The sequence below is a fragment of the Manduca sexta genome, unplaced genomic scaffold, assembly GCF_014839805.1.
Source record: "Manduca sexta isolate Smith_Timp_Sample1 unplaced genomic scaffold, JHU_Msex_v1.0 HiC_scaffold_49, whole genome shotgun sequence".
In the NCBI taxonomy this organism is placed as follows: domain Eukaryota; kingdom Metazoa; phylum Arthropoda; class Insecta; order Lepidoptera; family Sphingidae; genus Manduca; species Manduca sexta.
The window spans coordinates 1-15,985 of record NW_023595286.1 but is presented as its reverse complement, the minus strand read 5'-3'; the positions used below and the strand labels follow the sequence as shown (position 1 = coordinate 15,985).

General features: G+C 37.4%; 1 protein-coding gene across 1 annotated transcript; it reads right to left on the bottom strand.

The window, feature by feature from the left end:
• Nucleotides 1-1,515: 1,515 nt before the first annotated feature.
• On the bottom strand, nucleotides 1,516-10,666 carry LOC115453577 (cytoplasmic dynein 1 light intermediate chain 2-like). The gene is made up of 6 exons (XM_037446996.1): nucleotides 10,388-10,666; nucleotides 9,114-9,343; nucleotides 8,044-8,155; nucleotides 7,184-7,324; nucleotides 6,742-6,980; nucleotides 1,516-5,577 (listed from the first exon to the last, which is right to left on the bottom strand). Exons 1-5 carry the CDS (start codon nucleotides 10,649-10,651, stop codon nucleotides 6,750-6,752), a joined length of 978 nt encoding a protein of 325 aa, XP_037302893.1. The 5' UTR covers nucleotides 10,652-10,666; the 3' UTR covers nucleotides 1,516-5,577; nucleotides 6,742-6,749.
• Between the last annotated feature and the right edge of the window lie 5,319 nt (nucleotides 10,667-15,985).

Genomic DNA, 15,985 nt, shown 5'->3' with positions numbered 1-15,985 from the left:
TAATATCGATCATAACACCACAATTTTCACTGTGCACATTTGATGTGGAAAAAACTATTAATAGATTGTAACACGGCTAACACAACTATTCGCGGGCACTTGACGAATGAAATCACTATTGCACTTATCACGTGAACAATTCCGGCGCACGTAATGAGCGAGGATTAAAATAATTACGTTGATCAAGTAAAACAGAAGGGACGGTAAAATGTACTCCTATCGTTAGCTATATCGCAACAATGAACTGAGTTGTAGTGCATGACAATGACAAAATATATGACAGTTCACCGAAATCGATCAATCGATTGCCAACGTAGCGATTATATCTTCGTACATCAATGTTTTAATTTTTGCACTTTTTCAGTACATAATTGGTGTGTTTCATTCTATTCTTGAAAACCGCTATACTAATTATATATATTTTTTGTAGGGTTCTAATATCGAATGGATATCGCTTTTATGTAGTATGTAGAAAAATTAAATTAATAGTAATGGTTACAATTTATGACTCAATATCTTATTGCGAAACAAATTATTGTTATTTATCAGCCACTAAAATATTATGTATTTAATAAATCGATTTTGTTAGTATTAATGGCACACCTATCGATATATATATTATGTACCGGCACGACTCTAATGATAATGGAATGAAATGACGTATTTTGACGTTTCACATGGCTTATGGCACATAATAAAACGCAATCAGCGTTTTATTTTGCATCAATAATAATTGTAAATAAATCTGAATTGGATAAATTCCTAATTATTTTACTCAATTGTAATTTTACAGGGAATAATCTATTTTCTAAATATTAAAAAGTAGTGGGTTGTTATAGTAAATAAATTTGAGAAATAAAACCTTACATACAAATACTTCAGGCTTGAGAATGAAATAAATAAAAATTTTCAATTTCCACTTCGAAGGAAAATGCAGCAGCTCTACATTTTAATATGATAAATAATATTATCAGCTTCCTATTTACCATAATGTCGAACGAAAATGACTTCTTAAATAAGTCATGAAATTCTATTATATATGAACAACAAAAAAGCGTATCAGTTTTACTTTTTTAGAGTTTTATAGCAGTAGGTAAGTAAGTACATGAATAGTTGCTAACCTAACCGTTCAAAATAAATATCTAGCTTCGATAGTAATTTTGAGAATGTTACATATCACTGTACTTTGGATACCTAAAATAGTGATATTTAGTTATAAGCCTTATAAGAGCGGTGTGCAAATATTCTTATAGACCTATTTTATGAACAATATAATCTAGAAATTATTTCTGCTTAAAAGTAGACTCGAAATCTACTAATTGGTCGAGTAGCGTAGTACTGTATCATGTAAAATTTCCTAATTAAAGTTCTGGCTGGTATAGCTATTATTTATTTGTACAGAATGTGCAACATTTATCACCAGTCTAGACACATTACATCATTTATATGCCAAAGATAATAAGTCTCGCTAGGTCGGCGCCGGCGACTTCTTTCACGAAAAAATAAAAAACAAAATTGATCAGAACAGTTCCCGTGCTAGTTTATTTAAATTATTCTCTGTACAATATCGCCGTTAAACTTACTATCAAAATATTATAATCATTGGCTACAACAAACATAAATGTGCATATCACTTCATACGTTCTGTAAAACTGTTTACAGAGATGAGTGTGCGGCGATAGAACAAGGCGGCGGCCACGAATTACGTGACTACTGTCGGAAGCGTCTAGTCGGGGCCGACTAGGAGCGTCATGCACTAGTCACGAGACAGCGGCCGCTCACCAGAAGACATCCATACAGTTAGAATGGAAACATAACAAAAATGTGTCCCGTACATCATGGATGCTCACTGTCTGCTTTTTGATTATTTATTATTATTTTTTTATATTCAATATTAAATATTTTATTACACTCAATACAACTAAATCTTGCAACTTTAGTCTTTCGACAATAGCTTACAGATAAATTTTAGTATTATTAAATAACATAAGTATTATATTTAAACAACTAAAACGATCACTATTTAAATATTGGAATCTAACCTATTGCGAAGCGTAACGAAACTATCGTTTGAGAATCTAATATTATAATCACTAAGCCTTTACCAGCTTATATTATGTATTATTACAACCAAAATGGCATACTAGCAATTATATTATTAAACAAGTCAACCCTAGGTTTACATCACAAATAAATAATTTACTTGAAAAACACAATACCTGCGAGAAATATATATTTTCGTTAAAATTTTAGTCACGAATAAAAACCGTCTTTAATATTGAGCATAACAAAGGGTGTGACGTGTTCTATAACGCTTTATGCTTTGAGGATGTTATGTGGCTAATACATGAAGGTTACAACAAAGAAATACATTTTGTTCTACATAAAAAAAAATCATATCACAGAAAAAAGATAATTGTAGGTAATTAAAACATAAATTAATATGAATGTTTTGACTAGTTACGTAAACCTTTAAATATAGAAAATAAAATTTAACTGAGCAATATATTTAATCAGTGATCGATAGGTTTCCCCCTAATTTAGAAAGCGCCAAATTTCACAAGCTTCATACACAGATTATAATTATAGACGTAATTATATAAAAATAATTCATATTATTCATGAATAAATATTTATATTATCATACGTATATTAATAGTCCGTGTAGTATTAGAGAGTAAGTCGAAATATTATATTGAAAGACACAATACTTTGTCGTATTGTATAGTAATGTTTTTATTCTAAAGGAGCCTAACCACACTAGATGACTAGATATAGACAGAGTCGTATTACTAATAAAACGCGTGCGTTATGCTATAAGCAATACAGTAAGTGATACATGCCTTTCTTGATTAAAATATAATTATGCACAAACAGTTTTCAGTTGTAATTGATACGATTTTTCACTGACAAGATATCAGTAATATTTAGTCTTTTAATTGTAAAATTAATTTCGATTTTAATACTACAGCTGCACAATTGGTCCAAATGTTCAGCTTACAATTAAGATCATTCCTGACTAACTAATGTTAAAACTGACTTTCCTAACAACACTAGTCGTAACACTAACTCATCTAGTCACCTTGTATGTGGCTGCTCCCCGAAACCACACAACTACGCCTAAGGAATATGCATTTTAGCCACCTAACATTTAATCCCCATTATAAAAATAGACAATCAACCAGCCTTTATATCTTCCATTTCATTCCTTGTACAAATATTTCATATAAAAATTTGCCAAACCGTCTTTATACAAAATGTATTAACATCTCTTATGATGTTTGTTGACAAACTTATTTTAGTCTTTATTGAACAATATGTAAAGCATTGCCGCTTATCAATATCATTGAGAGTTAAAAGATTAAGTATTACATTTAGAATCGAAGGTTACCAATTGCCAACGATTTATAACAATGAAATGATCTTTGATATGTTCCAATTAGTTAAGCAGTTTGTAATGATTTTGTTTTGATTGACTGATTTTTTAAATAATTGGTAAATTGCCTTGTTTAACTGATGTCAGTTGAAGCTGCATTTCTCATGTTCACAGGATTTAAAAAAATATTGTCTTTTATTAATACTTTTTTATCATTGCATTTTTTCAGTACTTTTTATTAAAAATTACATTTTTTTTCATAGAACATATTTTTTTTATAACTTCAATAGAATCGAAGCAACAACAGCTATATTTTCAGCCAACTAAACTAAGTTTGCCAGCCAACTTGCACCCGACGTTAATATAATATTTAAAATTATTTTACACTAACTAACCAAATTAATAAGTTACATTATAAATTCAAAGATTATTAATTGATATAAATACTTAAATTTATGAAAGCCAGCTTTTAGCGGTTCATTTTATATTTTTATTGGAAAGTCTAACGATTAAGTACTGTACTGCGAGTGTCGGGACTATAGTGACCTTTAGAGATAGAGCTGAAGGCAATGTAAATGAAACTCCATGATATAATTTAATAAATTTACTATAATAAAGCACCAAACCAGGTTTGGAATGTTCAGTATTGCACCACAAGAACATAATCCGATGTTAACAAACACAAACACCTACATGAACGGGTTGGGAATAAAAAAGAATAATCTCCGTGTAATATATATATTTTTCGAATAAATAAATTCGCTCGACACAATAAAGGTCACCATTACAGTCCAGTCGTGACGGAGGACGCGCATCACCACGCAGCCGTGAACGTCTGTTTGTACATTATAGTGACTTCATTGTGCATTAAACGTTGCTGTAGCGATGTGCCGAATCTAGCGACATATCGATTATCTCGAATAGTTCACGTATTCGAATGTTTGAATGAATTTTATCGTATTCGATTGGAAAAGTATTGCTCTCTGGCTAATGACTTTTATCGAATAAGACAAATATAAAATTTGGTTTGTAAATTGAGGTATAGCATACAAGTTTCGTGCGTTAAGTATAATATAATTCAAATTTAGTTTTGATGACAATAGACTAACCTCGAGTAAACAATGTCGATAATTCACTCGAATGAATTAAGTAACTCGGCACATCACTATTCCAGTTCAATCATTGCACTGCCAGTCTTCACAGAAGATCACACGGTACGAAAACCCTTTAATCTCAGATGACAATAACTTTCACAATGTATACAAATAATACACGTTTCGAATTCGACGCACTATCTAAATAAATACTTATTATAATATCATAAAAGATTGTTACAAATAAAATCATAGGAAAGTATACAAACACGTTTGTGTCGATCTTGTTATGGAAATGTATGAAAATTGTTCTATGTGTTACGAGCATTTTTCTTGGCTGAAAATTGTACAACAGCTAATCAAAGAAGCTAATTCATAGCAGGGATAAGATGCATATAAAATTGTAATTTTATTTTATTTTTTTTGCTTACCACTTCATCGATTCAGGACATTGCTGACGCTATTTTAGATGTGCTCATACATTTTTAGCCAACGTGTAAAATGCCACTTAGCCCTTTCCTGTTAATTTTACAATTAATAGCTAACTTCCTCGATATATAACAATACAGGTTCTCATCGCCATATCGACTGTTACCAGAGGACCATCGAGCCGGAGCCGTACAACGCTCGGTTGTTATTATCTACTTAAGCTGCCAAGCTATTATTGTGTTAAATACTGTCACTTCACTTACAATATGCGAGTCAAAAAAGGAAATCGATGAAATCGCTCGATAAAATATCACGAAACATCATCGATAAATAACTCTATTCTCACTGGGAGACAATCTCTTCGAGATCCCGATTTTAAGTGTGCACAGCGCGCGCTTTTGCCGTCGCAGTTTAGAAGGTCGAAAGACTATCGATAGTTGACAACAAGTATCGATTAATTTAAAAGCAAACTAAAATAATGTTTGTTTGCACAGCGCACACCGTTAAGGCGTTTCGATAGATTAATTAAATCTACAAGCAACCGAGCGGTGTACGACAGCGTGGAGCTTGGAGATGTCGACTCGCGCCCGTCAGCCGCGAGCCGGCGCAGTCTGCGCCTGCACCGCAGCCAGGGCACAGTGCCGCGCGGGACCCACACTAGCCGCTCTACTACACCACCTGTGGGGAAAAAATATAATTATGTTCGTGTTTTTTTTTTGGACATTGGACATGATTTAGGTGTACGCATATTTTATGAGTACACCATCTTATCGATTAAATGAGAACATTTCTTATAGGAAATGCAGTGTTATGTTTGGTTCCGAATAAGTTGCCAGCCTGCTTTTAACAAAAGAAATGTCTTACTTCGTCGAGAGTAAAATATTTATTTATTTTATAATTTTTTTATTGAGAATTGATGCGAGGTTTCAGTTAATCACAGCGCCCGGCGAGCCCGTCATCAGTAGTGGCAGCAGTACGTACCGTGTCGGCTAGCAGTCGGAGGAGGAGTTGAGGTCGATGGGCGGCGGCGGGCGCTTGGTGCGTGTGAGGCGGTCGAGCTCGGCGGCGGCGTCGGAGCGCGCGGCGGCGGCGCCCGCGCCCGCGTCCGGCCGCGCGCCCGGGAGCCCGTCATCAGTAGTGCAGCAGTACGTACCGTGTCGGCTAGCAGTCGGAGGAGGAGTTGAGGTCGATGGGCGGCGGCGGGCGCTTGGTGCGTGTGAGGCGGTCGAGCTCGGCGGCGGCGTCGGAGCGCGCGGCAGCGGCGCCCGCGCCCGCGATCCGGCCGCGCGCCCGGGAGCCCGTCATCAGTAGTGCAGCAGTACGTACCGTGTCGGCTAGCAGTCGGAGGAGGAGTTGAGGTCGATGGGCGGCGGCGGGCGCTTGGTGCGTGTGAGGCGGTCGAGCTCGGCGGCGGCGTCGGAGCGCGCGGCGGCGGCGCCCGCGCCCGCGTCCGGCCGCGCGCCCGGGAGCCCGTCATCAGTAGTGCAGCAGTACGTACCGTGTCGGCTAGCAGTCGGAGGAGGAGTTGAGGTCGATGGGCGGCGGCGGGCGCTTGGTGCGTGTGAGGCGGTCGAGCTCGGCGGCGGCGTCGGAGCGCGCAGCGGCAGCGCCCACGCCCGCGTCCGGCCGCGCGCCCGGGAGCCCGTCATCAGTAGTGCAGCAGTACGTACCGTGTCGGCTAGCAGTCGGAGGAGGAGTTGAGGTCGATGGGCGGCGGCGGGCGCTTGGTGCGTGTGAGGCGGTCGAGCTCGGCGGCGGCGTCGGAGCGCGCGGCGGCAGCGCCCGCGCCCGCGTCCGGCCGCGCGCCCGGGAGCCCGTCATCAGTAGTGCAGCAGTACGTACCGTGTCGGCTAGCAGTCGGAGGAGGAGTTGAGGTCGATGGGCGGCGGCGGGCGCTTGGTGCGTGTGAGGCGGTCGAGCTCGGCGGCGGCGTCGGAGCGCGCGGCGGCGGCGCCCGCGCCCGCGTCCGGCCGCGCGCCCGGCGAGCCCGTTTTCTTGTACAGCAGCGAGTTGAAGAAGTTCGCCAGCACGCCCTCGTTGCCCGGCGTGCCGGGGCCCATGCCGATTTTCGCACCGTCCAACTGTTCAACGATAAATAGGTTTAAGATTTCAATGCCTTAAATAACCGATCGTCATAACAATTTCAATCTAAATATTTATACAGGGTGTTAAAACACAAGTTATAAAATTTATAAATGATGGTAAAAAAAGGAAAAAACATGAGTCGGTAACTTGTGATACGTTTGAATGTAACAGATCGGGCAGGTGCGTGCGGTGGGGGTACCTGCTGCGTGGTGCGCTGCGCGGTGCGGAGCGGCGAGTCGGCGCGGGGCGCGGGCGCGCCGGCCTGCAACGCAGCGAGCTGTCGCTGCAGGAACGCCTGCTCGTCCTCCGCCTGCACCTCCGCCTCGCGACTGCCGCCGCTCTGGGGAAACAGGGACATTTACTAAATGTTCAACATTCATTTAAGGTGGTAGCTCAAGGTCCATTTTCATACATTTTGTTTCGGCTTTAATCTGGGTAACTAAACAAGTATTGGCAAGTAAACAATTTAAATTCACGTCTAGTTAGTGATTAGTTCTCGCAGTTGAAAGAAAAATGTAAAAATAATTAATAATCATGGATATTTCGGCCTTTAAAATTTAATATGACGAAATTTTAAAGGCAGAAATATCCATGATTATTAATTATTTTTACATTTTTCTTTCAACTGCGAGAACTAATCACTAACTAGACGTGAATTTAAATTCTTTACTTGCCAATACTTGTTTAGTTACCCAGATTAAAGCCGAAACAAAATGTATGAAAATGGACCTTGAGCTACCACCTTAATTCATACAGAACTAAACAAGTGAATGATCCTTAAAACGTCACATATACTTTTTTAATATCTTGGTAGGCAGCGATAAAAAAAATTACTTTCATGATAATATAAAGAGGTATTTTTCTGCTTAAAATTTACCATTGGCTGCTATGAAACACAGAGAATATGAAATTTTGTTTGGAAACATCAAAATTGGTCAAAAATGTATTATAATACTGATATTGGAATAGTATGCTGCTCAATAGGAATAAGTGTCCAAACTACGCAAAGTAATTACTAACTAGAATACTTAACGTCACCCTAGATGTGTAAATACTCACTTTCCTCGTAGCAGGTTGCACAATGATATCTCTGTAGTAGTCGTCTGGCTTACAAGACTGCATGTTTTCATACAATATGCTAATTTTCTTCATGCTGTCCCAGCCTGCCGGACTGAAAACATACATACACGCAACATTAATCTACTATATTCAATAGGAGCTCACGGTTGTGGTATTTGAATAAGCCAAGATAATAGAAATCAGCTAAAAATAAGTCCTAATAGTACACGACTACGAGAAATATTACTAAAAAATTTACACCCGTCTAAACCCGCTTAATTAAGACAGGTTCACACAAACAGAAGAATTCAAATATGATAAAAAATTCTGGATTGCAAGCGACAAAGGTAAGCAAAGTTAATGGTGGTATGTGAAACAATTAAACCATCATATCTATAAAAATATTATGTAATCTAAAATATTCTAATCGCTCTGCCTCTTAAGACCATACCCCGAGCAAACGGCCTTGAGCATTCTTTTCATATATTTTCGCCGCACAATAATATACAAATATTTATGAATAATATATTCAAAAAAAATTTTTTAGGTGTTACTGGAAATTTTAAACTCCGAAAATATTCCTTATTCGATTAAATTGTCTAATTAATAGTGTTGGTTGCAAATTAAAATAATATGCAAATTTAGGAGGAATTGCAAAGACTCAAAAATTTTAGTGGCGTTTCATTGTGAAAATAATAATACAATATCGAAATTAAAAAAAATAAAAGTACCAAAATTAAGAATAACATTTAAAAAATATGATGTATAATTTGATTACTATATGTTTAATAAATTTCGAGTGAATAGCTTAAAAAAAATACAGTTATCGCGCCGTTTTGCTGGGGACAGCATCTTAATTCCCTGCTGCCAGCCCAAGCTGGCTTCCTTGTTTACTTTTTAGACTTTCATTTATTTTATGTGCAATATAAATTGTATTAGTTATATAAGTGATTTTATCTAAGTAATAATTAAATATTTTCATGTACCGTGACTTATGATAAGTGCAACTATGTTCGCCTATGTGATGAATAAAGCATTTTATTTTTTAAATCCATTCCGTTAAGACTCACATTAGCACAGCGTCCTTCTCGACGATGAGCGCGGGCGTCCTGAAGGGCAGCGCGTATATCCTGTGCGTGAGGTACTTGTACAGCAGGTCGCAGTTCTTGTCCTCCTTGGCGCTGGTGTAGAAGAGCGCGGCGCCGTACTGCAGGCAGAAGCGGCGCACCCACTGCTGCATGAAGTCGAAGTGCTCGTCGCGGTAGTCTTGCTCCTTCTCCAGTGTGCTCATGTAGTCAGTCTGGTGACCAAAAATACCATTTTACAAGGATATAGAATAACTTTTGCCTGCAACTCTGCTCGCGTTTTTCCAGTATCCCAGAACGCAACACTTAACGTGGGCCACTATGGTTTTAACACATACCGTTTGTGTACGGTGATCGCTATCCGGGCGTATACAAAATATATCCAGCATTGTTGTTTAACAATTGTTCATTAATAATATTTTTTTTGATTTTACATTTTTTTTTTGTTATTGCTTTTTTATAAAAATAAAATTAGTAATTTACTATGGCCAGTATAAATAGCATTATAATGTACTTCACTTATTTTAAAAAGGTCCAGAAAATGCATTATAAATTTAACTTGGTTGATTCAAAACTATTCGCATATTAATACGTATATCAAAAAGAGAATATTCGTTACATCGCTTCTAAAGTGGCCGGCTGCCGCATGTAATCAAACTTTTTGCTGTCGGAGTAAGTCGGTCAACAACATTTGCTTATTTCCGTCTAAAGGTATATCCATCATCGCGCCTTCCTTCATTTTATCGTTTCCAGAGAACCTAGTAGCGCCATCACTATAATATATGCAATCGAGTTTGTGAGATTTTATCAACATTGATAGAAGACCAGTGGATGAAGTTTTGTACAAATTACTTCTCTATAGTCGGACAGATCTTATCTTTTCACCGGTCAAATCGACAATTATTCCAATAATTAAACACAAGTACGTACAAAACTACATAGTCATTAAGCCTATAGAATCCAATAAGACAGGGGGAACTGTCGTCCCCTGGGTAAGGCTCTACCACGTACTTTTCCCCTGCCAATAAACCCTCACCCTAATGACAACGGCGACTGTCCAGTCGTATACAGAATCTAATGAGGCAGGAGAAACTGGCCTCCCCTGGGTAAGACCACGTCATGTACTTTTCCCCTGCCAATAAACCTTCACCTTGGTTACTACTACGACTATGTCCAGTCGTATACAAAATCCAATGAGGCAGGGGAACTGTCTTCCCTTGGCCCATACCACGTACTTTCCCCTGCCAATAAACCCTCACCTTGGTAACAACGACGACTATGTCCAGTCCTAGGTTGGTGGTGAGCACGGCCTCCGGCAGGGGGCTGTCGTCGTCGTCGCCGTTCTCGAGGTCGTCCGACAGGTTCCGCGAGGACCTCTTCATCGGAGACGAGGCGGTCGGCTCCAGCTCGTCCCCCGGCTCCGTGTATCTCTGCCATTTCTGCACTTGCTGCTTTTTACTTTGTAACCTTTGTTCTGTGAATGGACAAATTAGTTGATTATGTGTCTTAATGCAGACAATCATAGGTATACGTTATCTTTTTTCCAGAAACGTAAATAAATAGCTTTTAATAACTGTGCACTGCGTTCAAGTATGGTTGTGACGCAAAATTATCATACAATGAACATATTTTTTTGTAAACACATTTCAATAAAAATAGCTGATGCATTTACATCAAATAAATTAGAGACCCAGACCCAGTACGTTCTGTTATTTTTAAACCATTATAACAATTAAACTGTTGATACACATTTATAATAGCACTATTATGAATGTAGTTATAATATGTAAAATTATTATTTCTGTATTTATTTGCGGACCTTGACTTTCCTAAGCAAATAAGTTGCCCAGATGCATACTATTATCGTGCATCAAGCACATTCTGATTTGAATAAGTACATAAATTACTGGCCATTCAAATCTTACTCATTCTCTAAGTATCAACCAGTTTGCCATCGGAAATTTCCTTTTCTGGCTCTTTTACATATTTAGGGGATCTATTTCATTTATAAAGGCGTATCCATCTTTTGCAATTACGGGCGTTCTGCAATTGAGAGGATAGCTTTGATAGCCCTATAGGTAAGGACAGCTATGGTGGCTCTATATGGTACCTATAGAGGTAAGAACCAAAATACCTTATACCTATAAAGCTATCAAAGGTGTCCTTCGAATAGAACGTTCGCAATTGCAAAAAGAAGAATCGCCGCCGTAGCTCAAAAAATCCCTGTGAAAATAATTTAATAATGGTATAGTGTAGATTTCTTAATAAACTATATATATTTTAGCTCCAACATGGATGAGCAGTCTCCATTGGCGTACTAAAGACAGCACAAGTCTCAGAAATAGGCCACCTTGCTGCAGCACTTCGAAGATTTTCGTAGTCTTAAAATGCCTCTCCCTTCCTAACATCCATCAGTTGACCTGACACCAATGGGCGAAAGGGAAACCGACATAACATATAGGTACTAATATGCATAACACATCGTTCTGATGACACTTAAATTCTACAGAAATTCTACCAAAGGGAAGCCGGTAGGAATCGGCTTACACGGACCCTTCGCCTCTCCTGATACATTGTGATTGAGAATTGTAAAATGAGTTCTATGGGGATCACTTATAAGATTAATTTGTACTAAACAACAGTCTATCCTAGCTCGTAATCCTACAATTCTTATAGCTTAATCAGACCCTAGCGAGACGTAATGTTTATTTCTCGCCGGTGAGTCAACGATTACGTCAGACTGGCAGCGTAATATTTAATCAATGCCGATGATGAGAATACACAAGTAGTTCAACGGGTCGAGAACAGGTCTTTTGGTTATATTGGACCATGATAACAAAAATAACACGTGTTCATTATGATTTTTTTATCCCGGAATCTGTAATGTTTGAGTTATTTCTATAGAATTGTCATTTTGTTATAATATGGAATTTCATATTTATCTATAGCTAAAAGTGAGTCTACCAATCGATAGTACTTGCTGAATGGGAAAAATAAATAAAAAATATCCGGTTTCAATTGCGATAGTTAACTCATACCATCAATTTTGCTTGCGGCAAAATTTTAATGTTCATAATAGAGATGGCTCCTAAGTAAACTACCGTATCTGAGAAAATTGCGATTTACACTTTTATAGCGTTTAGTTATCTATGTACTGTAATAATATGCACCTTTCAGCTTTCTCTATTTACTAACTCAGTTCCAAATCCACAAAAAAAATGAAGATTTTTTAATAAAAAATCTTCATTTTTTTTGTGGTAGTAAAAAGTACGTAAATAACGAAACGTTGAAAAGTGAAAATCACAATTTTTTAGATACGATAGTTTACTTGGGAGCCATCGAATTATCTTATGCAAAAAATTTAAAATGCTCATAAACAAACGTTACATTAAGTATTTACTAAATATTTCATCACCTGTATTTATAGACCTCGGACCATACATTATAAATTTATACAAAAAGCAAACAATTGAACGTAGACGAGTTAAAAATTATGTTAATAAAATGTAAACGACCGATTATTTCGCCGATTAAGATACCGGAAATGTTAATCAGATTAATCTGTAAACCAAGCATTAAAACAAGAATTTATCATAAGAACAAATATGCCGACTTAAGAATAATTAATCACAATTTTCTCACATTTGAGCTGCGACGTGAACGGTGCATCTCGACGAATTATTTCGAGACGGACTAAATGTCATTGAACCCGCAAAGAAAGTGCAATAGTGCCACGCGAAAAATTGTAATCAACACTAAATGGGCAACAGAACGGCGGCATGCACGGAGAAATTGTAACAGTTTACGAAAATTGTTTCAATAATGTAATGTCGCTTTGTCCGTTCAGTAAGCAAACATTTTTTTTTTGTATCTAAAACATAAACATTAAACCCAATACTAATAAACCTGAAGGCAACGGAAATTGAAATAAAAAGAATACAAGTTAATAACGAGAAACTCTTTTTACAGATTTAAATTTACTATGAATAAAATTATTTCATATTTTCGTACAATTTTTTAGTAAATACAGTTACATGGATATTGACCCAGTGGGGAAAGAGACGGCTAAACTAGCCCGCGAGTTTGATCAGCGTGCAGAGAGAAATGTTTGTAATTCGCAAATATTTGCCTTGGATCTGTATGTTTTAATAAGTACTTATAGATTCTAATCCTATTACTAATTACTGAAGACTTATGTCTTAATGCTGAATTGGACTATGTGTGCGATTATTCGGTTTATTTTTACTTCATTTACTAGGTGTAGTTCGCGGCTTCCCCGCTTGTAGTCTTTCCCGCTACTAAAGTCCATAAAACACGGTACGACGTCTACGCCATCTATTTTAAACATTAGATTAAAAATCCATAGGAGCTAATTACCGGGATAAAAACTAGCCTATGTGTTAATCCAAGACATGGTCTACCTGTGTGTCAAATTTTATCTAAATTAGTTATTTTGTTTTTTCGTTTATTTCCAACAAACATCGAAATATTTTCACAAAGTCACATCTATAATATCAGTAAGACTAAATAAAATATCACGCAATTAAAAGTTACTCTTAAATTCACATTTCGTCGCCATAAAATCCATTACAAAAACTACACACACGAAACCGCAATGGTGTGAAAAAATGTATACAAAAACGCCATCCAGTCACGATATAGCGCCGGGAAATATATAATAATGATTTCAATCACTTCATTAGCGCTCCGACGGTGTTTTTACAACGTCATCCATTGATGCGCGAACCCGCGTTAAAGTATAATACATGGGTGGCAATTAAATGACATTAATGAGCCCCCTATAGAGTACTCGGCATTAAATATTACATCGAGGTGTGGAAAGAGAATTGACAAATTAGAGACTTATGTGCGAGACAGAGACGGCATTACACAAAGCCGAAACTTACATATTGTCTCTTTCTAAACCCCATACGAAGTATTCACAGTCGCGTATTGTCTTTTTTAATGTTTATTTTACTGTCGAGTACTATCTTTTTATGGCTGAGGGTAATGAAAGGAGAGTCACCTAATTGTTATTGCTCTTCATCACTACGAACACCCACTATGCCAGCGTAATCGAAATTACATAGCTGTTGATTCATATCAGTTTTTGTGAGATCATAATACCACCTTGGTCGGGAACATTTATTGGTAAATGGTGACAACATTCCAGTATTAAAAACCCCCACGAAGTTATCCATAGTTTATGATACTTCGATTTTGATAAACATTTCCAATAGCTTTTTCGATCAATGGACAGAAATATATATATTTTTTTGATATTTCACTTACATATTTTGATTGTTTTTTTAGTGATCAAACAGAATGCTAGGATTGGGATGGTATATTGAAAACGGCGGTATATCAAGTTATAGAAATGTATAATGTAAACATTTCCTAGTCAGAATAAACCACGATAAGAATATGAATAAAATTTCGCAGGTAATATAATTTTAAATACCAATCCACGATGGCACTTTTATTTTGGAAAAATTACGCTGGTTTTATTCATAAAGAGTCGTACTAGGGAAACATAAATTATGAGGATATCAATTACAACCAGGCCTCGAACTGTTCTAATTTCAAACTACCAATTATAGTTGTCATTGGCCACATTGTCATTTAACGCTTTAATCGATGGGTTAATTCACCCTCTAATAACATAATTGTGTGCTAAACTTCCTCCTACCCTACGACCCTCGTCAAAAGCAACGGGTCGCGAGTCATCCCCTCGTGACGTCACAAGTTTATTTTGGAACAAACATCCGAGTTCAGTCTAGACGCTGAGCGGTGGATCGATCGTGACGCCCTTCAATATTGAATGCAGAAACAGAAGGTTATGACTATTAAAATTGCAATTTAACATATTATGTCAGGCAGCAGTGTTCTCGCATTGTTGTGTTGTCGTTTGAAGGATTATTAGCTAGCTTAATTACTGGGCATTAAGAGACTTAAGATGTCATATCTCAGGGCGGTGAGCGCAGTGGAGTGCCACTCAGTACTTTCTCATCTAAAGTTTTATATACCTAGCAGTGGCGAAGATATAATTCTTCCGAAAGAGAATCTGACACAACATATACGTTTTAATATGCATAAATGCGATCGGCAAATCGTTCTAGTGATAATTAGATATAAATTACGAAAGGGAAGCCGGTAGGAATCGGGTTATATGGAGCCTTCGTCACTGTTATATAGTGTTCTGTTTATGGGTAATTGTATCGCTTACCAACAGGCGAGCGTAATGCTCGTCTAATCCTTTAACTACCATAAAAACGTAAATATCAAAAGACAATTGTATCGGTTTTTTATATGATAACTTTGACAGTTTCACGTAACAGTAAATTTATCGTTCTAGATTCCTGCGCCCTTGAGACCTCATCGTTGGCCCGCTGGGAACGGTTGCCGTACGTTGGAAAGTAACCACAGCTTAGAAATATATAACAGAAGATAGTAATGGAATATTTATCGCCACATTTTTTCTTATTGTCTCGGTACAATAACAGCGGTACTTGAATCTTGGGTTCGCTGCCCTGGTTGGCGAGAAGTCGGAAATTTTGCCTTGTAAAAGTCAATAGGCTTGCCTCCTATTGGACCTAACATGTGTAATAACAGTCTGACTACTCCTGAAAAGGGGAAAAGCCGTGGTGTTAATTTTTTTTTCATATTCTTATCTCACTCCAATTTTTCAAGTATGCTGCAGAATGAGGAGGAAGCCGGTATTTAAGATAATCCGCGACTAATCGTTTAAATTTAAAATGAAACCAATCAAAATATCGAAGTGGAGAAATGAATGTAATCGAACTTTTAATCTTGGATAAGAGTGTTATTGCTAATCGTAACTTCCTAACGGTATCAAA